The 23,858-nt window shown below is 52.2% G+C and overlaps 1 protein-coding gene across 1 annotated transcript in view; it reads right to left on the reverse strand.

Moving 5' to 3' along the window:
• Nucleotides 1-23,858, reverse strand: part of FOXK1 (forkhead box K1) — a 91,468-nt gene that overhangs the window by 22,234 nt on the left and 45,376 nt on the right. The window contains exon 2 of the mRNA XM_008018817.3: nucleotides 9,738-9,923. Coding sequence (XP_008017008.2) covers nucleotides 9,738-9,923 — 186 coding nt within the window. The remainder of the gene's footprint in view (nucleotides 1-9,737; nucleotides 9,924-23,858) is intronic.

Genomic DNA, 23,858 nt, shown 5'->3' on the forward strand with positions numbered 1-23,858 from the left:
GAGAAATCTTGTCTCTACTAAAAATGCAAAATCAGCCAGACATGGTGGTGCACGCCTGTAATCCCAGCTACTTGGGAGGCTGAGGTAGGAGAATCACTTGAACCTGGGAGGCAGAGGTTGCGGTGGGCTGAGATTGCGCCATTGCACTCCAGCCTGGGCAACAAGAGCGAAACTCCGTCTCAAAAAAAAAAAAAAGAATGCTAAAAATGACAGCATACACATGTACACGTTTCCTCCTGCGGGAATGAGAGAGAGCAGAAAGTTGAGGGGACCCCACTGCTCCCCGACAGGGACCCCCAGCTCAATTCCAGGAAACAGGGAATCACTCCTTCTGGGGTAAGTACCCCAGGCCTCAGTCAGGCCCCCCTAATCCCTAGCTGCCTGGGTGTGGGACGCAGAGGTTGGACAGCGACAGCCCACAGATGTCGCGGGAATCAAATGCCTGTGCCCCCCGATTGGAGGCTGAGAGTGGGAAGAAGCACAGTAAGCAGTTCACCCCTAGGCCCCGATTTTGCTTCCTTTATAGGGAGGACAATTCCCAAGTCACATTTCTGCCTCAGGTGAGAGAGCCGGAGGATCCTGCGTGGGGGGCTCCCGGAGCTGGGCTCGTGGGGACAACCCCGTGTTGGCCCACCACGTGCAGCCTCTACCATGCCCAGGCCTAGAAGGCGCCTCTGGGACCACCCAGGACACACCAGTGCGGGGAGACTGGAGAGAAATGGACGGGCTGTGGGACACACAGGTCGCTGGGTCGCGTTATCATGAGAAGTCACGCTGAGAAAGGCAAATCCAACAACAGACCTAAAGCCACCTCTGGAGCTGCCAGCTGGGCTCTGTCCCCACCTCTGGAGCTGCCAGCTGGGCTCTGTCCCCAGAGCCCAAGACAAGCCTTCCCTGGGGCACAGGGCTGTGGTCCTTCCAGTCCACCCTCAATGCCCTTGGCTCTACGCTGAGGTGGAGGCCACCCTGAGAGGCCTGGGGTCGGGACGGTTATCACTTCCAGCAGGCCCAGAGAGGGCAGTGCTCTGTCAGAAGGGACCTGATCCCTCCTGAAGCCCTAGAGACACAGATGGGACCCGCTTGGAGGGGCTGGAGGAAGGGGCTGGGACGGAGCCTTGTGGGCAGTGGAGGGGGGAGAAGGCCGCAGGGGTCTGCGATGTCCTTTGTGTCCCAAGGCAGCGCCTGAAGCCTCCTGGGGGAACCTCCCTGCAGAGGAGAATGCTCGGGGTCCCTGTCCCAGCCCCTGCTCCAACACCAGCCACTCTAAGAGGGTTTTTAGGACCTCGCTGTTAAACAGAACAGCCGGCCAAGGCACATCTGTGGACTGACGAAGCTTCTAACAGGTGGGACATGGTGCAAAAGAGAAGAGAAGAGGGACCCAGGGAAACCTATGGGAGCCCGGGAGGAGACGAGACGTGGTTCCCGTCCCTAGAGAGGTAACGACGCCATCTCTGTAAGACAGTGAGAGCAGCACGCAAAGCACACCTGCAGAGCAAGAACACACTCTCAAAAAATAAGAATTCAAAAGTGGAGAAATACAAATCCAAGAAACGGTGGAAGGAGAGACTGGAGAAAATCTCCCGGAAAGTAGAGAGAGAAAGGAAAGGAGAGGCACGAGAGACTCAGCTCAGAGGCCTGCAGGCACAGCCAGTCCCAGCAGTGTGGACAGGAACCAGGGGTCCAGGTGAGGTGGCTCACACCTGTAATCCCGGCACTTTGGGAGGCTGAGGTAGGCAGATCACTTGAGCACAGGAGCTCAAGACCAGGCTGAGCAACGCGGCGAGACCCCATCTCTACAAAAAATACAAAAATTAGCCGGGCGTGGTGGTGCACACCTGTAGTCCCTGCTACTCGGGATGCTGAGGCAGGAGGCTCGCTTGAGCCTAGAAGTACCAGCCTGGGCAACAAAGTGAGACCTTGTCTCTTAAATAAGTAAATAGATGCAAAGTCTGTCTCCTGGGCCCTTTCCCAGGAAGCGACTGGAGGGTGTACTCTAGTAAAACAAAGGAACCAATCAGGAAAGAGGAAGACGTGGGAGTCAGGAAACAGCCCTCTCTCCACCACCACCTCCCGAGGGGATTCCCAGGATGATGGAGAAGATGATCCTGCGGTCACAGGGGCCCCAGAGGAAGGCCTTCACAGTAAAGGGAGAAAAGGCCATCATTAACTCCAAGAGCGGGGGGAGTGTGACGGAAATAAGCCAAAAGTACAAGGAAGGAAATGGCTAAGTGTTACAATCACTACACAGTTCTAATACAGAAAATGCTAACGCTAGGTAAACCAAACATGGTGATGTAACTTTACTGGGATGGGGAGGCAGGAAGCTAAATCCTTCATTTCCATATAGGAAGCTCATGTGTAATATCTACCGCGGAAAAACCAAGAGACAGTCACGTACAAATACGACTCAGAGACACGGAAGACAGAAGGGCTCAGCTCTGGGGAGCGTCTTGTGGGGGGATTCTCCCTTTCTGAAATGTTTGCATTTTGTAAGATGCAGATAGATAGATAGATAGATACACAGATAGATAGATAGATAGTCTTCCTAATCTGAAAAAAAATAAATAAATAGGGAAAGAAAATTTTCAGAGGCGAATTCTTAGAACGATCTTAAAGAATGTGTTCCTTTAAGGTCAATCTGACATTGTAAAATGCTGGGAAGCTATTTTTAAAAATGAACTAGTGGATCACTCCCGTAGTCACAGCTGAGGTGGGAGGATCGCTTGAGTCCAGGAGGTCGAGGCTGCAGCGAGCCGTGACCGCAGCACTGTGGCACTCCAGCCTGGGTGGCAGAACAAGACCCTGCTTCAAAACAAAACAAAACAACAACAACAAAACAGCTCCATGCTCGTCACCTTGGCACTTTGGGAGGTCAAGGTGGGAAGACTGCTTGAGGCCAAGAGTTCAGGAGCAGCCTGGGCAACAAAGCAACACAGCATCTCAACAAAAATAAAAAATGAGCTGGGTTGTGTGTGGTGGTGGGTGCCCGTAGTCCCATCTACTCAGGAGGCTGAAGTGGGAGGATGGCTTGAGCCCGGGAGGTCGAGGTTGCAATGAGCTGTGACTGTGCCACTGCACTCCAGCCTGGGCAACAGAGTGAGACACCCTGTCTCAAAAAACAAACAAAGAGAAACAAAATCAACCCCCCAAACCCAAATTGGAACCACCATTTAAAATAATAATTTTAAAAATAAAATTAACTTGTTTCTGAAGTGCATTTTGCCCCGGTTGAGAACAGCCGGCATGGTGGCCTGAACAGGAGCTGCTCTCATGTGAGGCATAGACCTCACAGAGCTGAGTGGGTGCTTGAGCAGAGAGGCGGCCCCGCAGCTAGGCAGGTTCCGCAGCTAGGCAGGTTCCGGGGGCAGCTCCACATCTGCAGGCGCCTCCTGCTTCCCCTGTGGCTCATGGAACCCGGGAAGGGCTGTCCTCGTGCGTCACGTGCCTGCACAGAAGCTTTGCAACAGGCCTACTCCACACAAGCCACTCGTCACCAGAGGTCGACCTGAGAAGTCAGGTGGGTGCTAGGGCCCTCCCTGAGATTACAGGAAAGGTGGGGGTGGGGATGTCCTTTCAACAGATTAGGACAAATACAAGGACTTCCCCACCAAGCTTCATTCCGAACTCCCAACACTTTAGCACCAAAGTCGCCCCTCGAAGGATCTAGGCAGGAGGGAAAAATTAAAGGAAGACAGAAAGTCCCAACCTTCCCCTGTGGAGGAAGCAACAGTTACTTCCCCAGAGTTCTCAGCTGGGAAAAGACGTAAGAGGGTGTGGTGGGCTGAGGAGGGGCAGGAGGGCCTACAGGGACAGGGACAGGGAGACAAGGGAAGAGGGACCCTCATTAGATTTGCAAATGCTGGTGCAGCCAGCCCGGATCAGCCACGCAGGATTCCCGCTAGGGGTGACTCACACCTTCACACCACAATCCTCCTGCAGACCTGCTGAAAACACAGGGAAGGCTGCAGCCACAAACTGGTGTTTTTTAATTATTATGTTTTTGAGACAGGGTCTTGCTCTGTTGCCCAGGTTGGAGTGCAGTGGTGACATCATAGTTTGCTGCAGCCTCCAACTGCTGGGCTCAAGTGATCCTCCTGCCTCAGCCTCCCAAGTAGCTGGGTCTACAGGCGTGAGCCACTGCACCTGGCTAATTAAAGAAAATTTTTTATAGAGAGGGGGTCTCACTATGTTGCCCAGACTTGTCTGGAACTCTTGGCCTCAAGCAATCCTCCTGCCTCAGCCTCCCAAAGTGCTGGGATTCCAGGCGTGAGCCACCACGCCCAGCCAACCAGAAACTTTGAAACAGATGAATCACCCTACAGGAAGTTTGTCAGAAACCAAAGTTTGTCAGAAAAAGGAGGGTATTTCTAATGTAGATCCAATAACTCCAAACGCAAAAGACCTCTAACTTTACAAAACAACATAAACCAAGTTAGGACTGAATGTTATCTAGTAGTAAGGCAGAACTGTGTAAAGATCATGATTAAAATGGAAAGATTTCTAAAGTCAGTTGCTGCATTTTTACTGTATATTTACACACTGCTGACCTTTGCCGAATTGTACGACTTACTTTCATTTTTGATCTCCACGTTGGAGACATCAGGAAAAGCCTTAAGAGAAACAGCTCCTGAAGTACTGCCCTCATGAGCAGAAACTGTCACTCTCTGTGCAATGTCCTTTCACTGAATTTCAGCAGTTTTCTTAAAACTCTCCCTCTAAGGAACACTTTTTAGACTGGTGTCTGTTTGGTAGAACCTAGAAAATGATTAACTACTTTAATTCTTTCATTAAATACTTCAATTCCTTCCTAAAAACACTTTTTTTTTTGAGATGCAGTCTGGCTCTGCCACCCAGTCTGGAGCGCAGTGGTGCGATCTTGGTTCACTGCAACCTCTGCCTCCTAGGTGCAAGCAATTCTCCTGCCTCAGCCTCCTGAGTAGCTTGGATCACACGCCTGGCTAATTTTTGTATTTTTAGTAGAGACAGGGTTTCACCATGTTGACCAGGCTGGTCTCGAACTCCTGACCTCAGGTGATCTGCCTGCCTCGGCCTCCCAAAGTGCTGGGATTACAGGCCTGAGCCACCCCGCCTGGCCTGTAAAAACTCTTTCTTCGCGAAAAGGAAAGAAAGGTCAAACTGCTGCTAAAGATAGCAGAATTTATTTCAAAGAGAGTTCATTCATTTTCTGGGTGGAGTACTTCAGGGCAGAAAAAAATAAATCAGAAAAGAACACACACTACACACAAAACCACACACCCACACCCACCCATCCTGGGAAAAGGAGCGAGGGCCTTCGAGAGCAAAGCAGGAGGAACGGAAAGGAAGCAGGGAGGGTGGGGCGGGGGGCGGGGGCAGCTGATCAGGGAGGCCCCCCAGGAAAAGGCCGCTCCCGAGCCACTCCCGACTCCTGGGAATGAGGGGCTCTGGGCGAGCCCAGCCTACACCAAGGCAGCCACTCCACGGCCAATGAGGACTGGCGAGGCGAATGCACACCAAATTAGGAAGGCAGGCACCGCGGGGGCGGGGCGGCACCGGGAGGGGACAGCCTTGCAGGCAGCCAGCTCTCCGGGCCTGGCCCCGCTCCCACCTCCGGATCTGTTAGGGAGCCAGCCAGAGAGGAGAGTTGGGAGGGGGCAGGGAACGGCAGGGAGTGTTTGTAAACACGCCGGCTCCACCCTACAGCAGAAACTCAAACTGAAAAGTATCTTGGCAGGCAAAACCTCAAGGGCCTCTGAGGTTTCTAAACACTCAATTGAATTCCACGGTGCTAAGATAAACGGATGTAAACAGAGAGGCTTTTATTGTAACAATGGAAGGCCAAAAAGCCAGACAGCCAGTCCCTAACTTACTACTTTCTCTGCGCAGAATTCCCTCTAATAGGAATCCGGTCTTTGCACAGGGCGGTTTCAAAGAACAGGACTGGGCGGAAGGAGGGGAACGGGGTGGCCCCCCACCTTCCCGGCTCCCGCAGCAAGATCAGGGCGGGTGCAGGCCCAGGGAGCTGCTCGCATCGCCCACGGGGACTCGCGGTCACAGGAGGCCGCCACCCAGCTTCTCAGAAGAGCTTCAGCCGCAAGAGCTTCAGGTGCTCAGTACGAAATTTCTTCACTCCCAGCTATAAAAAAGAACGAAATCTTGGCCTGGGCAGCAACGCGAGGGAGCTGGAGGCCCTTGTCCCAAGTGAACTCACTCAGAAACAATACCGCACAGCGCCTGTTCTTGCTTATAAGCAGGGGCTGAACGCTGGGTACCCAGGAAGAGGAAGATGGAAACAAGAAACTGGGACTCCAAAGCGGGGAGGCGGGAGAGGGCGAGGGGTGAAAGATGACCTAGGGGGTACGCGTTCACCCTTTGGGTAATAGGCACCCTAGAAGCCCAATCCCCAACAGTATGTAATATACCCATGTCACAAACATGCATATGTACCCCCTGAAGCTAAGATAAAATAAAAATAAACAGTATTTTCTCTGCCCTAATTTAAAAAACAGGTATCACTTATTAACTCCTTTGCAAACTACAACCTCTCTTGTCATACAAACGCGACTTTAATGTGCAAATTTAGATTAACACTGGGAAACAGTTTTATTTTTTTAAGTCCCCTCCCGGAGCAAATCAAAATATTTTTCTTTCTTTCAATATGGTGAAACTCCGTCTCCACTAAAAATACAAAAAAAAATTAGCTGGGCTTGGTGGCGTGTGCCTGTAATCCCACCTACTCTCCAGGCTGAGGCAGGGGAATTGCTTGAACCAGGGAGGCGGAGGTTGCAGTGAGCCGAGATCACACCACTGCACTCCAGCCTAGGTGACAGAGCCTAGGTGACAGAGCAAGACTCCGTCTCAAAAAATAAAATAAAAATAAAATAAAATAAAGCTTCTCTTTAGCTGGATTACAACCTGCTGATTAATAACCCACTGCCAGGCTAAGGCAGGGGCGCTGGCCTAGCCCTTCCCCAGGAGCCCCGGATCACTGCCTGGCCTGCTTCTCTCTGGACCTGAGGCCTCTGCTGCCCACCTCAAAAGCAGCAGGAGCAGCCTCTTCTGGGGTGAGCTCCCAGCAGCACATGAGCTGGTCTTGGCCACTGTTCCTACAGTGCCTTTAAGGTGGTATTAGGTAAAGACTTCAGGATATATGCGGTGCTCAACTGCTTCCTTCAGATACAATTCCCGTCACATTCAATTCACCATTTATTCATTTACTTAGAGATGGAGTCTCGCTCTGTCGCCCAGGCTGGAGGGCAGTCATGCAATCTCAGCTCACTGCAACCTCTGCCTCCTGGGTTCAAGCCATTCTCCTGCCTCTGCCTCCCAAGTAGCTGGGATTACAGGCGTGTGGCACCATGCCCAGCTGATTTTTATATTTTTAGTAGAGACGGGGTTTCACCATGTTGCTCAGGCTGGTCTCGAACTCCTGGCCTCAAGTGATCTGCCCGCCTTGGCCTCCCACAATGCTGGGATTACAGGTGTGAGCCACCGCGCCCAGTCAAGTCACCCTTTAAAGTGACTTTCAGGATATTCACAAAATTGAATAACCATCATCACTGTCTACTTCCAGAACATTCTCTCATAAAGTTGTATGAACTAAATAAAATACTGCATGTGCACTGCTCAGCACAGGGCCAGGCGGGCACACACCAGGCTTTCAGTCACTTAGGATTCACCATCATCATCATCCCAGAGGGTCATGATGTCACAGCACTGGCTCCGCAGGCGCGAACCAGGCCCGGGAAGGTGGGGGCTGAAGTGACCGCAAAGAGTCACACACGCAACCATGCCCGGCCTGAGCCCAGGGCCTCGCCTTTCCACAGCAGAACTGTCCCTGAACTTCTCTCTCCACGAGAGACTCACTCACCCACTGGCTCTGGAAAAAAGGAGGCCGACTCCAGGCAACTCAAATGGAGATGATTCCCACCTTGTAACTTGTAGGAGGCCACTGGTAACTTGTCAGCAAAGCAGGGTAGAGGAGCCGTGCCCCTGATGGCTGTGTTCCAAGAGAAGCCAGTGTGTAATTCTAACTGTGGACCCTGAAAAGGTACAGGCCACGTACGGGCTGGGTGTGTTGACTCACACCTGTAACCCCAGCACTTCGGGAGGTGGAAGAGGGAGGATCTCTTGAGCCCAGGGGTTCCAGACCAGCCCGGGCAACATAGCAAGACCCTGTCTGTACAAAAGATAAGAAAATTAGCTGGGTGTGGTGGTGCATGCCTGTGCTCCCAGTGACTTGGGAGGCTGAGGTGGCGGAATCGCTTGAGCTCAGGAGCTGGAGGCTGCAGCAAGCTATGATTGCGCCATTGCACTCCAGCCTGGGCGACAGAGTGAGACGCTGTCTCTGAAAAACGAACAAAAGCCCTCTCTTCTCCTACAGCTGCAAGGGGGTAAAAAAAAAAGAAAGCAAAGGTGCAGCCGGGGCTCAGCAGAGTGCGCAGGTCAGCAGGGAGGGACTGACGTGGCTGGCCCAGGATTGCCACGGCACTCGCTCCAACAGACCAGCGTGCCCAGAATGTGCCTCACAGATGTCTCCGAGGGCCCCTGAGCCCCTTTCAGGGTATAGGTAAGGTCAATACCATGTTCACAACAGCCCTAAGATGCGATCTGCTTTTTCCACTGGGCTGACCTTTGCTGGTGACGCACGAGCGACGCGGTGCTGCGGAGGAGTCACAGCTCCAGCACCAAACCATGCGCGGCCACGCGTCCTCAGGGCCACAGACATGCAGTTGGGAGAGAGAAAAGCCAGCCATGTTTAGGAAATGTCCGCGATGAAGAGGTAAATCATTAAAGAACGTATGACCCCTCCAGCCTCAAGCACACGTCTGTTTTTGCATCCTTGTATGACAGGACCAGGGCCAGGGCTGTGTGCCACGCATCCAGGATGCCGCCTGAGGTTCATGTGTAACTCAGTCCAGGGCTCACCGGCACTCCCTACACAGAGCTCTGTTTACACTTTTCACCCTGCAACCCCTACTCAGGAGTTTATCATTGTATAACACACCAGAGATGAGGAAGTTTGAAGACTTTCTTCAAAATCTAGATTAATTTCTAAAAAGTCATAGATAATTTTCACAAATGAAGTTTCAAGAAACAAAGTTCACCAAATCCTCGTGGACAAATATTACTTTAAAACATTTTCAGCCAGGCGCAGTGGCTCACGCCTGTAATCCCAGTACTTTGGGAGGCCACAGCAGGCAGATCATTTGAGGTCAGGAGTTCAAGACTAGCATGGCCAACGTCGTGAAACCCTGTCTCTACTAAAAATACAAAAAAATTAGCCAGGCGTGGTAGCAGGCGCCTGTCATCCCAGCTACTTGGGAGGCTGAGGCAGGAGAATGGCTTGAACCTGGGAGGTGGAGGTTGCAGTGAGCCGAGATCGCGCCACTGCACTCCAGCCTGGGTGACAAAGCGAAAACTGTCTCAAAACAAACAAACAAAAAAACCATTTCCAATGTCCTTTAAAAAAAAACAAAACAAACGAAAGACAACAAAAAAACCTGTGCTTGCTTTAACAAGCCCTAATATGTAAAACTTCCAGTGGGAAAAATGATGACCAGGCAGTGATTCTTCCCTTTGTAAGAGAATTCACAGAGATTTCAGCCAGGTCCCGGATGCACATACAACACTTTCTGTGTTTCCATACACGTGCAATTTTCCAGAGAGATTTGGACCCCAGTGCTGCATGCGACAGGCACGCTCGCACCATCTCCCTCTCTCCCGGGGGCCCAAGGGCAGGCTGGGGGGCTGCTTACCTGATGGTGCCAGTCGGGGAGGGGACGGGACTGACCATGCTCCGGAGGTCCGGCTCCGGGATGTGGATCTTCAGAGGGGAGATCTGTGGGTATAGCGGCCGGAGCGGGGAGGCCGGGGCCTCTTCTTTGTGGTAGAGCGACGTGAACTGGATCTTGATGGCCGTGCTGGGAAACCGGAAGGTGCACCTGCAACGGGAGGAGGAGCGGGTGTGAGGCGCAGCAGAAGACTCGAGAAGACACCAACATCCAGGGAAGGTGCATGTCCGTGTGTCAACGTAAACGGACCCTAACTCTCAAACCTGGGCCCCAGAGAGCAGTTGCGATGCTTTTATGAAGACACTTAGGAATTGAGACTTAGGCTTATTTGGACGTCAGTTGTCTTTCTATTTTTTATTTTATTTTATTTTTTGAGAGGGAGTCTTGCTCTGTCACCCAGGCTGGAGTGCAGTGGCGTGATCTCAGCTCACCGTAACCTCGGTCTCCCAGGTTCAAGCAATTCTCCTGTCTCAGCCTCCTGAGTAGCTGGGATTACGAGCACCCGCCACCACGCCTGGCTAAGTTTTTGCATTTTTAGTAGAGACGAGGTTTCACCATGTTGGTCAGGCTGGTCTTGAACTCCTGACCTCAGGTGATCCCCCTACCTGGGCCTCCCAAAGTGCTGGGATTACAGGCGAGAGCCACTGTGCCCGGTCGTCAGTTGTCTTTCACTGTGCGTGAGACAGAAGAGATATAAATATCCCCAGACAAGTGCCGCTCATGCCATCTCCCACGCAGGCTCCAGACAGACACGGCTATTTCCTGTCTGCCAGGGCAACTGCCGTGGCACCCAGGTGGGATCTGCCACCTCTCAAAGGAGACAGTGGAAGACTGAAACGGCACGGCAGCCACCTACGCAGACATTTTCAAGATGATTCTCTGCCACTGCCTAGAAGATCTGACAGCAGGAGCAATCCCACCCCTGCTCGGGCAGGCGGGGGTCGCAGAGAGCGTGCATTATCCACCCAGAGCTTAACAGACCGGCTTCACCATCAGTTCTGGGCTTAAAACCATGAGCCTCGGTTTTTCTACTGGAGACAACCAAATGCAAACAAAGCCAGCCGCAAGCCTCAGAGTCAACACCAGGGTGCCGTGAACAGTATCCAAGGTTCACCTGGCTTGAAGAAACTGCCACCATTTACAAAGCTGAGCATTACTGGTCCGGCTGCCCTTTCAATTTCTAAACTGATGAGGCAGCAACTATCAACTTGCTAACTGCAGGACTCAGTTAAAAACAAAACAAAACAAAAACAAAAACAAAAGCAATGTAAAGCAGCAGCCTGCCCACACGGAGATAAGCAAAGCTGGCCGCCTGTGCGGCTGTTTGGAAAAGGCTCTCCTTTAAAAATGTGGGAGGGGGGTTAGAAAGAATGTAGAGAAGCCACCGGTGATAATGCACTTTTCAGAGTTCCCGAAGGCATTCAGAACAGGCGAAGTGACTCAACATTCGAGAGACGCTAAGGTCTCTTGTAGTGGAACCCGCATGAAGTCTCCAAGCACCAGACTGCTGGGTCTATGCCTGACTGTGATTTTACATCTGCGGCAGTGTTTAAACAGTAAATCTACCTAAAACCTTGCCTGGACGTGCGCAAACACCCCTCTTTCATTTGAAAGCCCCTTTGCTCTTCGTCAAAGCGTTTTTGAAAGATAGGACTGAGGAGCGGGTCAGAGGGTGACGAAGGGTGCCTGGCTGTCGGCAGGGGGTCCTCTTGCGTCAGTCTTCTTCCCAGGGACCCGCTTCAAAGGAAGTGACTCAGCATTACAAATGTGCAGCTCCTCCCATAGCTCTGCTAGCCAGGCTGCCCACATCGAACAGAGAAAATCAGGCACTTAAACGGGCTCAACTGGGCCAGTCCTGATTCTCCCCGAGATACTGGGCAGAGAAGGCTGGGCCTCCCCAAGGAGGCCAGACCGCATCGTTCAGCACCAGGCACCATCGGGCCTGTGGGCACCAGGTTTCTATTTCCAAACACAAAAGGGACTCTGAAACTGTTTCCAGGATGAGATGCTGTCTGGGAGGCACGGCCCAGCGAGTGAATCTTGGGGGATAAGGGTGGGTGGTCAGGCACCCCCAAGGTTCAGAAGGGCAGCCCGAGGCCATTTGAAAATACTCCGCAATTTTGTCCTCTTAAGTCACATTGAGAGGAACGTCTGATATCCTTTACACTTTCTTCAGTCCAGCCCAATGGAGATTTCCTGCATCAGCATTTTGACTAGAAAGGTCCATCACCCATTTTCTTTCTTTTCTCTCTCTTTTTTTTTGAAGACAGAGTCTTGCTCTGTCATCCAGGCTGGAATATAATGGCGCAATCTCGGCTCACTGCAATCTCCACATCCTGGGTTCAAGCAATTCTCCTGTCTCAGCCTCCCAAGTACCTGGGATTACAGGCCCATGCCACCACGCCCGGCTAATTTTTGTATTTTTAGTAGAGACAGGGTTTCACCATGTTGGCCAGGCTGATCTCGAACTCCTGACCTCATATGACCCACCCACCTCGGCTTCCCAAAGTGCTGGGATTATAGGCATGAGCCACCGTGCCTGGCCGCATCACCCATTTTCTTTTTTGTGTTTTTCTTTTTGAGGCGGAGTTTGGTTCTTGTTGCCCAGGCTGGAGTGCAATGGCGCAATCTCGGCTCACCGAAACCTCCACCTTCTGGATTCAATCGATTCTCCTGCCTCAGCCTCCCGAGTAGCTGGGACTACAGGCATGCGCCACCATGCCCGGCTAATTTTGTATTTTTAGTAGAGACAGGGTTTCTCCATGTTGGTTAGGCTTGTCTGGAACTCCCGACCTCAGGTGATCCTCCCACCCTGGCCTCCTAAAATGCTGGATTACAGGCGTGAGCCACCCTGCCCGGCCTCACATCACCCATTTTCTAAGATGCTCTATGAAGCCCAAGGGCTCTTCAGTCCTGGGGGCTGTTAGCTTTTGTGGGTCCCAGAGCCACTGTCTACCCAAGCTGGTGTCTGAAGATGGGCCGGGTGTCCCTGACCCAGGGAAGCAAGGAAAATGGTTTGAGGCCAGCATCTGGCTGAGAGTCCAGGCAGGGAGCTAAGGAGCTCAACCTGTGAACGACGGTGCTGAATGAACAGCATCTGTGTGTGTATCTACACGTGCACGCACACACACACACATGCACACACACAAGCACGCACACACACACACATGCACGCACACAAGCATGCATGCACACACGGAAGTGCACGCATGCACACAAGCACATGCACACACACGCACGCACATGCACGCACACATGTACGTGCACACACACACGCACACATGCAGATGCACGCACAGACGTACCCCTGTTCCACCAGCGCTGGACACGATGGCAGTCATGATGCCAAATGTTTAAAGATAGTTTCTATGGCCCTTGCCATTTGTCTCTTTTCTCCAATTCCCTCAATTCCCTGAACCACCACAAATCAATGAAACAAAGCATATTCTCCTACTTGTCAGAAGGGCACAGTTGAGACCAGTGACTTTCTGTGTCATGAAAGTCCCTATGTTAATATGGGATCAGATCACACTGGAGCCATCAAGGCCAAAGAGAAAGAAGATGTGGCTTCCGGCCCATGACTGAGGTCACAAGAAGAAGGGGATCCTGGAGATCGGGGTTTGGATATGAAGATATGAAGAGTGCTCGCTTCGGCAGCTCATGTACTAAAAATTGGAAGACATGAAGAGGTGCTTTTTGGTAAGACATTTGCACATGCACATGCGCAAACACACCACACATGCATGCACACACGCACGCAAGCACAGAAGAGGAGCTGGGTCCCCCTCTGGACTGGGACCTGAAAGCCAGTACAAGCAGAGTCCATCTGACCTTGGGCTAAATCACTCCCCAACTCCGGGGGCTGGAAAGGCCTTTCCAGGCTTCGCTTCTCCCCTTCAAAGAGCAAACTGTGGCAGGAATGAGAGGTGTAAGGTGTGGGGATTCGTGATAAAGGTGAACGCCACCAAAAGACAAAACTGGTTTAGAACCACTCGACCTAACCTCTCTGCGCGTCCGTGATCTTTGCTAATAAAACAGAATGGTTGGAATAGAAGACACCATCTCTAAGGTGCTTTCCAGTTCAAAAAACTGATTCTAGGCTGGGCGTGGTGGCTCATGCCTGTAATCCCAGCACTTCTGAGTGGCCCACGTGGGCGGATCACCTGAGGTCAGGAGTTTGAGACCAGCCTGGCCAAAATGCCAAAACCCCCCCGCTACTAAAAATACAAAAAATTCACCAGGCACGGTGGCACACACATGTAATCCCAGCTACTCGGGAGGCTGAGGCAGGAGAAACGCTTGAACCCAGGAGACGGCCATGTCAGTGAGCCGAGAACGTGCCAGTGCACTCCAGCCTGGGAAACAGAGCAAGACTATCTTAAAAAACAAAAACAAAAACAAAACTGATTCTAGATGATATGTATATATATTGAGTTTTCAGTAAAACAAAACGACGTCTTATAGGACAGGCAGGGATCTAATCCCACCTATAGCTGACAGACAATTTCCTACTGTAATAGTAGTTTTCCAATTAAAGTTTAACAATAAATATTTTCATAGACTCTGCCATAACAGTGATTGTACTGAGGCAGGCGGCCTTGTTACTAGGAGGTGGAGAAAATGCTATGAAGCATGCTACTTTATTTTATTTATTTTTTGAAACGGAGTCTCGCTCTGTCGCTCAGGCTGGAGTGCAGTGGTGCGATCTCAGCTCACTGCAACCTCTACCTCCCGGGTTCAAGGGATTCTCCTGCCTCAGTCTCCTGGGTAGCTGGGATTACAGGCGTGTGCCATCACGTCCGGCTAATTTTTGTATTTTTGGTAGAGATGGGGTTTCACCATGTTGGCCGGGCTGGTCTTGAACTCCTGACCTTAAGGGATCCACCTGCTTCAGCCTCCCAAAGTGCTAGGACTACAGGTGTGAGCCACCGCACTCAGTTTGATTTTTAAATGGATGTTTCCCCAGCGTGCTCACGGAGTTTGCCGGTTACATCTCTCCGTGTAATATCTTGATAGAGGTGCAGGGCTCTAGCTGGAGTTTCAAAGCGCACATTTTGCATCGTGACGGTGCTGCGTGGTGGTTGAAACCCAGCCACACGCACTGCCGGTCTTGACTGGTGGAGATTCTGCCAAGGTTAAGTGTGCCCACATGGTAGAAATCTCCATCCACCAGCCCGGCGGGGAGGTTCTTGTACTAGCAAGTGCCCATCTTTGGAGGAAATCTCTCCAGAACGTTCTTGCCTGACTTAGAAAGGAGCTTCGTGGTTGCCTAGGGCTGGAGTGACGGGTGGGACAGGCCGGGGGGTAGAAAACCACTAAGGGCTGCAGGGCTTCCTTCTGGAGTCATGACACGTTCCGAGGTTGACTTGGGGGCTGCGCAACTCTGTGAATGTGCTGAAAATCACGGACTGGAACGATGGAAAGGGTTAGTTGTAGGGTGTGTGCGGTCTGTCTCAGACTAGCTGTTTGTGGGGAGAATTCTTGCCCGAAAGCTCCCACCCTGAGGGTCTAACTCCAGCCTTGGGTTTTTCCCAGGTCCACCTGGAAGCTGATGGCTCCTGGAAGTTGGGCCAAACTGGTGACTTGGTTGGAGATGACATTGCCTGGCTCAGCCTCAGACCACAGAGTCCCCTCTACACAGCGAGCTGGCACCGGCCACTGCTCCACCAGTGATGAGCCCGCGTAACTTGGGGCATGTCACGTGCCTTCATTGCCATCCCCTCCTTAGGCCACGAATCCCACCACCTGCCTGACCAACCAGAAAGCTGTCAGGAAAATAAAAATAGCTCACTTAATTCTCGTATTTATAAATACAATTGCCATCATTTCAGACACAGAGAAATAATCAGAGAGGGAAAGAAGAAGCCGTGAAAGCTTCCAGAGGCAATTTTTAAAATGAATGTGACAGATCGCTCCTGTCCACAGCTGTCCCCTCGCCCCGTCTCTCCCAGCAGAAGGACGGGTTTACTTTCTGGAGGGGGCGAACGACGAGGCCTGGACGAGGGCACGCGACACAGAAGCAGCAGAGAGCAACACCCCATGCCGAAAATAGCCTTGCGACCTGAAATTCTGCAGGAAGACCGGAGGCTCTTGGCCCCCCAAGCTTCCAGAGCTGAGCCCAGCTGTCAGCAGATGATGGCCCAGAAGAAAAGCCTGAGACCCAGCCCTCCTGAGCCCCTCCATGAAGTCCCAGGGCGGGAACCCCATGCACCGATGCCCACGCACACTTGGGCAGCAGTGGGGGGGGGGGGGGGGGCGCCTCCCCTTCCACAGGAACAGATACTTGGGGAATGTCCCCAACAAGGAAGACAGGGACTGAGGCAAATGAGTTTGAGGGGCATGGAGGAAGCAGACAATCTGGGGGGTGGTGGAAGCCACAGAGCATCTCATCCTCCGAAGGATGGATGCCCACCAAGGCCCTGCACCTGCCCACCAAGGCCAGGACCACAAGAGCCACGTCCAGGTGAAACGGGAAACCTTGCACAGTTTAAAGTGACTCAGAAAATGTCCAAAGGAAGAGGCTGGATGAGACCTGTCCCAGGAAGGACAAAGAAAACAGGAGTTTCAGAGGCTCTGTCTAGGAGGCCTATGGCTTGAGTTAGAGTCACCCCACACAGGCCACTCCTTCTCAGGAACTCCGGGAATGCACCTGCTCTCTCCTAACTGCTGTGGAGTCGTGTGTCTCCGAGGAGCTGGGTGGCGCGGTCACTAAGGTTAAAACACAGGCATCGCTTCAGTGGTTAGGGGGCGAGGACACAGGTGACGAGCTGGAAGTCTGATGGCCTTCCCTGCGCCAGGTGAAGCTTCACCCGCGGCACCTGGAGGGCAGACCCCACCTGGCCAGCACCTGCCACCCAGACGAGCTCCGGAGGAAGTCCAGGGTTGGCGCGTGCCGGGAGGTTCCTGTGGCTTCCACAATCCCGTGGGGCTGGCTATGACAGCCAGAGAGAAGCCAATGGGAGTCAAGACCAGGGAAAGGCTCCCACTGTCCCACCCAGCCTGCAGCTTCAGGGGCCTCAGAGCAGCCACCACTCCTGTGAGAGACACAGCAGACCCAAGCGAAGGGCCAGAAGACACCAGGTTGATCCTCACGAGCGATACCTGCAGGATGCAGTTCCCACGTGGGCACTGGGCAGCTTCCTGGACTGTGGCTGAGACTGTGGTTCCCAGAGCACCTTCTCTCCTGCTTCTACAGCAAACACGGCGACAGAGAAACGCCCACCCAACTGAAGACCAAGTTTCTCTGCCCCTCTTACAGCCATGAGACTATGAGCTAGTCAGTGGGATACAAATGGGTCATGTCTGTACGAGAAACCAAGGGCTTTCTTCACTCCTCCTCTTCTCAACAGCTGGATGTGGCTGTGATGGCAGGAGCTGAGCAGCCACAGTGGGCCATAAAGGCACACTGCATAACGGAGCAACATAATAGAAAAAGCCTGGTGCCGTCAGGTCATAGCTGACATTAAGATGATCACATGTGGCTGGGCATGGTGGCTCACGTCTATAATCCCAGCACTCTGGGAGGCTGAGGTGGGAGGATTGCTTGAGCCCAAGAGTTTGAAACCAGCCTGGGCAACATAGTAAGACCCCAGCTTGAAATTAAAAATGATAAAATTTAAAAAAGGAAAAAAAAAAAGACTGTCACGTATAAACGAAACAGACTTGGGCCTTGTTATTTTGACCTCTGCACAAAATCAAAACTACATTATAACTGAAAGAATCCAGGAAGAGGGTGAAAAGCCCCAGAACAGAAGCTGCGCAGGAGCCCAGGAGAGAGCCAGGGCTCTCGGGAGAAGGTTCCCAGGAGAACCGAAGGACAGGAATGTCGTGTTACCCAACTGCTGAGCGGAGTGCTAGAGTGGCATCAGCGTCCAGAGTGATCAATTCGCAATAGGTACGGAGAACGCTGGACGAGTAAGAAGATAAAGAAACTCTGCACTACGGGAAAGAGGCACACACGTAAGGGGCGTGCAGCGTGGACCCTCGGCTCCCGGATGAGGAGGGGCAGCAGGACAGTCGGACCCTATCTTCTCTAACAGAAAGCCACGCATGTCTACAACAGGGCGAAAACTCAGTGAATAGTAGCTTAGATTGTTAATTGGGCTTCTGTCTGAAGCCCTGTGTTACTATGGCCATTTAAAACTATGCATATTGGCCAGCGCAGTGGCTCATGCCTGTAATCCCAGCGCTTTGGGAGGCTGAGGCGGGAAGATCGCTTGAGCCCAGTAAATCCGAAATCAGCCTGGGTAACACAGCGAGATCCTGTCTCTAAATTTTTTTTTTTTTTGAGACGGAGTTTTGCTCTTGTTGCCCAGTCTGGAGTGCAATGGCACGATCTCGGCTCACTGCAACCTCCGCCTCCCGGGTTCAAGCGATTCTCCTGCCTCAGTCTCCTGAGTAGCTGGGATTACAGGTATGTGCCACCACGCCCGGCTAATTTTGTATTTTCAGTAGAGACAGGGTTTCTCCATGTTGGTCAGGCTGGTCTTGAACTCCTGACCTCAGGTGATCCACCCGCCTCGGCCTCCCAAAGTGCTGGGATTATAGGTGTGGGCCCCCGTGCCCAGCTCTGTCTCTAAAAAATTTTAAAGAAATTAACCAGGTGTGGTGGCACACACCTAGAGTCCCAGCTACTTGGGAGGCTGAGGAGGGAAGCTGGCTTGAGGTTGGGCAGCGGAGGCTGCAGTGGGCTATGACAGTGAATGAATGAATGAATGGAGAACTGTCGGCACCTGGATCTTTGGTCAGTCTCTTTGTGCACTGGCCTCGTTTCCCTCATCAGCGAAACTGGGGTAATGACGGTGCATATTCAGAGTTCCTGTAAGTGCTGAACAAACGATTCCAACAAACGTCATCAGAGGCACACAAGGCGTGTCACACATAAGGAGCCCTCGCTAAATACTGACGCGTGTAGGAATAGGGAAACATTTACGACAGCTTGATAAATTTAGCAGAAGACCAAGTGGAACAGTGCAGCGGCTAACGGCAAGGGAGGTGAAGTCAGACCTGCCTAGCTGGAGCCTGGGCTGCTCGGATGCCCTGGGGGCACCTGAGCAAGTCAATGGATCTGAGCCCTGCCCTGGCCAGCCCGGCCTCCCTGTGGCCTCAGGTCTCCAGGCCGTGAACATCAGTCCTGAGTCCTGACTGGACGGCTGGCACGTGGCAAGTGGTTACTGAAAATTTGTTTCAGTTATTCTTGTTACTAAGACAAGGACTGGATGGAGAAATGAAAACAGCCCTGGATAAAGATGGTGTTATAGCAGTCCTCTCTCTTTTCTTTCTGTTTTTTTTGTTTTGTTTTGTTGTTTTTTTTTTTGTTTTTTTTGTTTTTTTTTGAGACAGAGTCTTGCTCTGTTGCCCAGGCTGGAGTGCAGTGGTGAGATCTGAGCGCACTGCAACCTCCGCCTCCAGGTCCAAGCGATTCTCCTGCTTCAGCCTCCCGAGTAGCTGAGATTACAGATGCCCGCCACCATGCCCAGCTAATTTTTGTATTTTTAGTAGAGACAGGGTTTCACCATGTTGGCCAGGCTGGTCTTGAACTCCTGACCTCAGGTGATCCACCCGCTTTGGCCTCCCAAAGTGCTGGAATTACAGGCATGAGCCACTGTGCCCGGCCACCTCTCTCTTTTCAAAAGGTTCTTTAAATGTTGCTACCATGTTCTTGAAGAAATGAAAGACTCAAGAATGGGAGGCAAAAGCTGTTATATACTTCGTAACAGGAACTTTCGAATTTTGCAGGCTGCAACGTGTCTTTAGGAAACCCGATAAAGCTTTAAACCTGGCTCGTCTGGTTCTGTTAAGTGGTCCGGCTCCAAGGCAGGGGGAAAACGTCGCACAGGGCCCGGGCCCCCAAGAGTCTCAAGGGAAGGCTGGGGAACAGCAGAGCTTGACTTGCAGGGATGCCCACCCACCACGTCGGAGACCTCTCACTGCCTCCTACCAGCGAGTTCTCTGTGCGGGCACAGGAAGTCAGGTGACGGTCCCGGGGTGGGCCACATCAGATAAGGCCTGAAACTGGAATGCCAGAGGCCCTGCAGTGTTTGCTTAAACTCCTTGGAGAAATAAGGCTGTTCAGCAAATGGTTTTAATTTTTTGAAGAGACAAGGTCTTGTTATGTTGCCCAGGCTAGTCTCGAACTCCTGGCCTCAAGGGATCCTCCTGCCTTGGCCTCCCAAACTGCTGGGATTACAGGAGGGAGCCACCGCGCCCATCCTCAGGAAATGGTTTTGAAAGAAACGTTAACATATAAAATCCCCAAATCAGAGAATTCTGACAATCTTAATTTTTTTTAACCTAAAATATTGTCTTTCTATTAAAAATGGAAGGCATTTATTTATGACACCCCCAAAACGAACACAGGTGGCTGCAGCCATAGATGCCTCTCTATTGCAGAGACCCCGTCCTTGTCAGCGTGCTAAGAACAGTGCAAGGCAGTGATGGGACACAAGTTACAGATGACACCGCAGCAAGGACGTCTCGAGTGTGGTGGTTTTGGAAAATAAGGCATGAACTCGAAAGCGGGACGGGGGCTGGGTCGCCAAGGTCCCTGACATCAACAGAAACGTCATCCCCTCCCCAACACTGAACCAGCACTGGTGCCTGCAAATCACGCCCGCTCCACTGTGCCTGCGTCCCTCCTCCAGGAACCAAAGCTGCAACCCTGACTCCACTTTTGGGTCCGTGCCCCAGCCTTGTTCTCCTGAACCCCATGGCTGACCGCGGTGGCAAGCTGGGTGGCAGGGTGGTCAGGGACACAGCTCTGAGCCTGCCCATCACTCACTCTGGCCGAGTGTACTTGGCTCTGGGCGCTGTGTTCTCGCAGTGACAACAGTGTGGGGGTGTGCATGGGATGTGCGAATTAAAACGCGGGTAGCAGTTTTAGTGTTTATAAGTTCTTATGTGTTCACTGGGCCTAATTTTTTTTAATAAAGAGAATGCATTTATTTTTGTAATCAGGCAAATAAGCACGTTCTATTTGGAAAAAGAAAAAAGACAGTGAGATACTCAAGCCCATATGCTGAGTCGGTGACACGCAGTGAAAACTGCAGACAACGGTCTGACCAAGGCCAGGCTTTCGTTTTCCTTTCCTTTTCTTTCTTTAAATTTTTTAGACGGAGGCTCGCTCTGTCGCCCAGGCTGGAGTGCAGTGGCTGGATCTCAGCTCACTGCAAGCTCCGCCTTCCAGGTTGAAGGGATGCTCCTGCCTCAACCTCCCGAGTAGCTGGGATTACAGGCGTGCACCACCACTCCTGGCTAGTTTTTGTATTTTTAATAGAGACGGGGTTTCACCATGTTGGCCAGGCTGGTCTCAAACTCCTGAGCTCAGGTGATCCACCTGCCTTGGCCTCCCAAAGTGCTGGGATGACAGGCGTGAGCCGCTGTGCCCGATCAGGGTTTCTTTTTGAATCTGAAGTCTCAGCCTCCGTCTCAGGAAGACCCTGGAGGAAGGTGGCAAGAGACCTCACTGAATTAGGATGAAGCCCCACAGAGGCCCACAGAGGCAGCCAAGTACAGCCATGGCCACCTACCCTCCCTGGGGCTCAGGTGTGTGTGTCCTGCTGGGTGGGGCTCCTTGGGTCCGGCAGTCCTGAGCACCCCACGGCAGCACGGGTGAGGATGGCACCATTGGTGTTCACAGCTCCTTCAAAATCACCCCACCTTCCGTTCGTGGAAGGAACACTCATCTGATAGGTAACTGCTTCCCAATCCCACCATGGGGACCCACGGTGACTCCCACAGCTTTACCCTGTGGAGGCTAAGGGACCCTCAGATGACTGAGTTGGCCAAATGGCGGTGACCCCAGCAATCTGCATTTCTAGCAGACATTCCACTCCCCAAGACAATCTTGCCTGGCCCAGGAGAAAGCCACTGCCTGCTGCTCCCAAAGAGGACCCTGAGGGTCAGAGAGGAGGCTGCGGAACGATCTCTGCTCCCCACCACGCTGTGTGGCTTACACGTCAACACAAAGACCGCGTAAAGACGGACTGGACTCCTTAAGACAGCGGACACAGACACGGCGTTCTGCAACCCTCTGGGGCAGACCCGGGCAGAACAGGCTGCACGCGGTGCCAGAGCTTGCTCGTGACGAGCAGTTCAAGTTATCGTCCATCTTCTGTCTCGATGCTGATTTAAGAAAATGCTTCTGGGAAGTTCAAATGGCTTAATCTGCAGATCTCAAAACGCTGTCCACTGTAATTCCACTGAGTCATTATTCACTGGCCACCTGATTGACACTAAGTACAAGACGCTGGTTTATCCGCATAGACTTTTCGTCCTCTAAGACTGTTCCCCAGGCAGCCTTCCTTGAACTCCCTGGCTCACTCTCATGCCCGACTTAGGAGGAATACCTTTTCTTTTCTTTCTTACTTTTTTTTTTTCCAAAGAGACATGGTCTCACCATGTTGCCCAGGCTGGCCTCAAATTCCTGGCCTCAAGCGATCCTCCTGCCACAGCCTCCCAAAGTGCTAGGACTATAGGCTTGCACCACCATGCCTAGCTGGGAGCAGGCTCCTGGAGGAGGAGTCCCAGCTGCTGCTGGTCTGTTCTCCCCACAGCATGTGGCTCCCACAGGGCAGAGCGTCAGTACACACACAGCACGTGCACTTCAGTGCACACGAGTAAGAGTTCATAACCATGCAGTTCTTTCAGGAATCTGGAGTCTCCCAGGAGATAAATGCATAGAAACAAGTTTATATGGGAGGTGGAATGAGCTTACTGCTCAACAGCGGCTCGGCTACAGCCGGACAACCCGGAGGACTGAGGGTTAAAATCTGGGTGCTCTTTGGAAATTCCAAAAACCACAGAGAAATGATTAGACTTTTTGATCCTGGATTAACCTTGAAAGGACAGCAACAATACCGCCTTTGCTGTGGGAGGATCGATGATCCAAAGAATCAGACAATGTTTGGCAGACGAGAAAGAGCCATGTCACATCTCCACTGGAGGTGGGGGGCTGCCAACAGAACTGCTCCAAACAGAAGCTTCTGACCGGTCCCGGCTGCCATCCAGGGCCAGCGCAGTCCCCTGGTTGCTGTCCCGGGGGCCCAGCTGCCCGAGGTCAGTGCCACTAAACATGGCTGGGGGAGGGCCCCTGGAACTGTCTGTGCAGTGATTGATAACTGTCTATACCAATGCCAATCCAATCAGCAAACACATGCCACCGACTATCTCCATTTTACAGGCCACTCTTCCTCCCCTTCCGAAGGACGGGTGTCCAAGCACCAATGTGAAGACCACGGACAGACCCAGGAGAGGCTCAGGCGCGGCCATAGGAGAGGTTCTCTGGCAAACAAGTTATAATCTCGTTTACTCTGGTAAAGTGTTTCCTCAGTGCACTGGTTCCCACTCAGGAGCAAGCACTCTCATGTGACCTCGAGGAGTGACGGGCTGGTGGGGCAGGGCCCAGTCTGTCACAGGGACGGACGGACAGCAGGCCGCCCTCAGCACTGAAGCCTGAAAGGAGAAAACACCGCACTTTAGAACAACCTGCAAAATCAGGCCGGGCGCCGCGGCTCACGCCTATCATCCCAGCACTTTGGGAGGCCAAGGCAGGAGGATCAACTGAGGTCAGGAGTTCGAGACCAGCCCTGGCCAACATGGTGAAACCAGTCTCTACTAAAAATACAAAAATTAGCTGGGCGTGGTGCTGCACGTCTGTAATCCCAGCTACTCTGGAGGCTGAGGCACAAGAATCACTCGAACCCAGGAGGCGAAGGTTGCAGTGAGCTAAGATCGCACCACTGCACTCCAGCCTGGGTAACAGAGTAAGATGCCCTTGCCAAATTAATTAATTAATTAATTAAATTAAATTAAAAAATAAAGTAAAAGAATAACCTGCAAACCTTAACATGAAATTCTATAATAATAATAGTTAGGCTGGGAGTGGTGGCTCACGCCTGTTAATCCCAACACTGGAAGGCCAAACTGGGAGGATCACTTGGAGCCAGGAGTGCAAAACCAGCCTGGGCAACAGAGCGAGACCCCGTCTCTACCAAAAAAAAAAATTAGCTTGGCATGGTGGTGCATGCCTGCAGTCCCAGCTACTGCAGGAGGCTGAGGCGGGAGGATCACCTGAGCCCAGAAATT

The sequence above is a fragment of the Chlorocebus sabaeus genome, chromosome 28 (assembly GCF_047675955.1).
Source record: "Chlorocebus sabaeus isolate Y175 chromosome 28, mChlSab1.0.hap1, whole genome shotgun sequence".
Taxonomy (NCBI): Eukaryota; Metazoa; Chordata; class Mammalia; order Primates; family Cercopithecidae; genus Chlorocebus; species Chlorocebus sabaeus.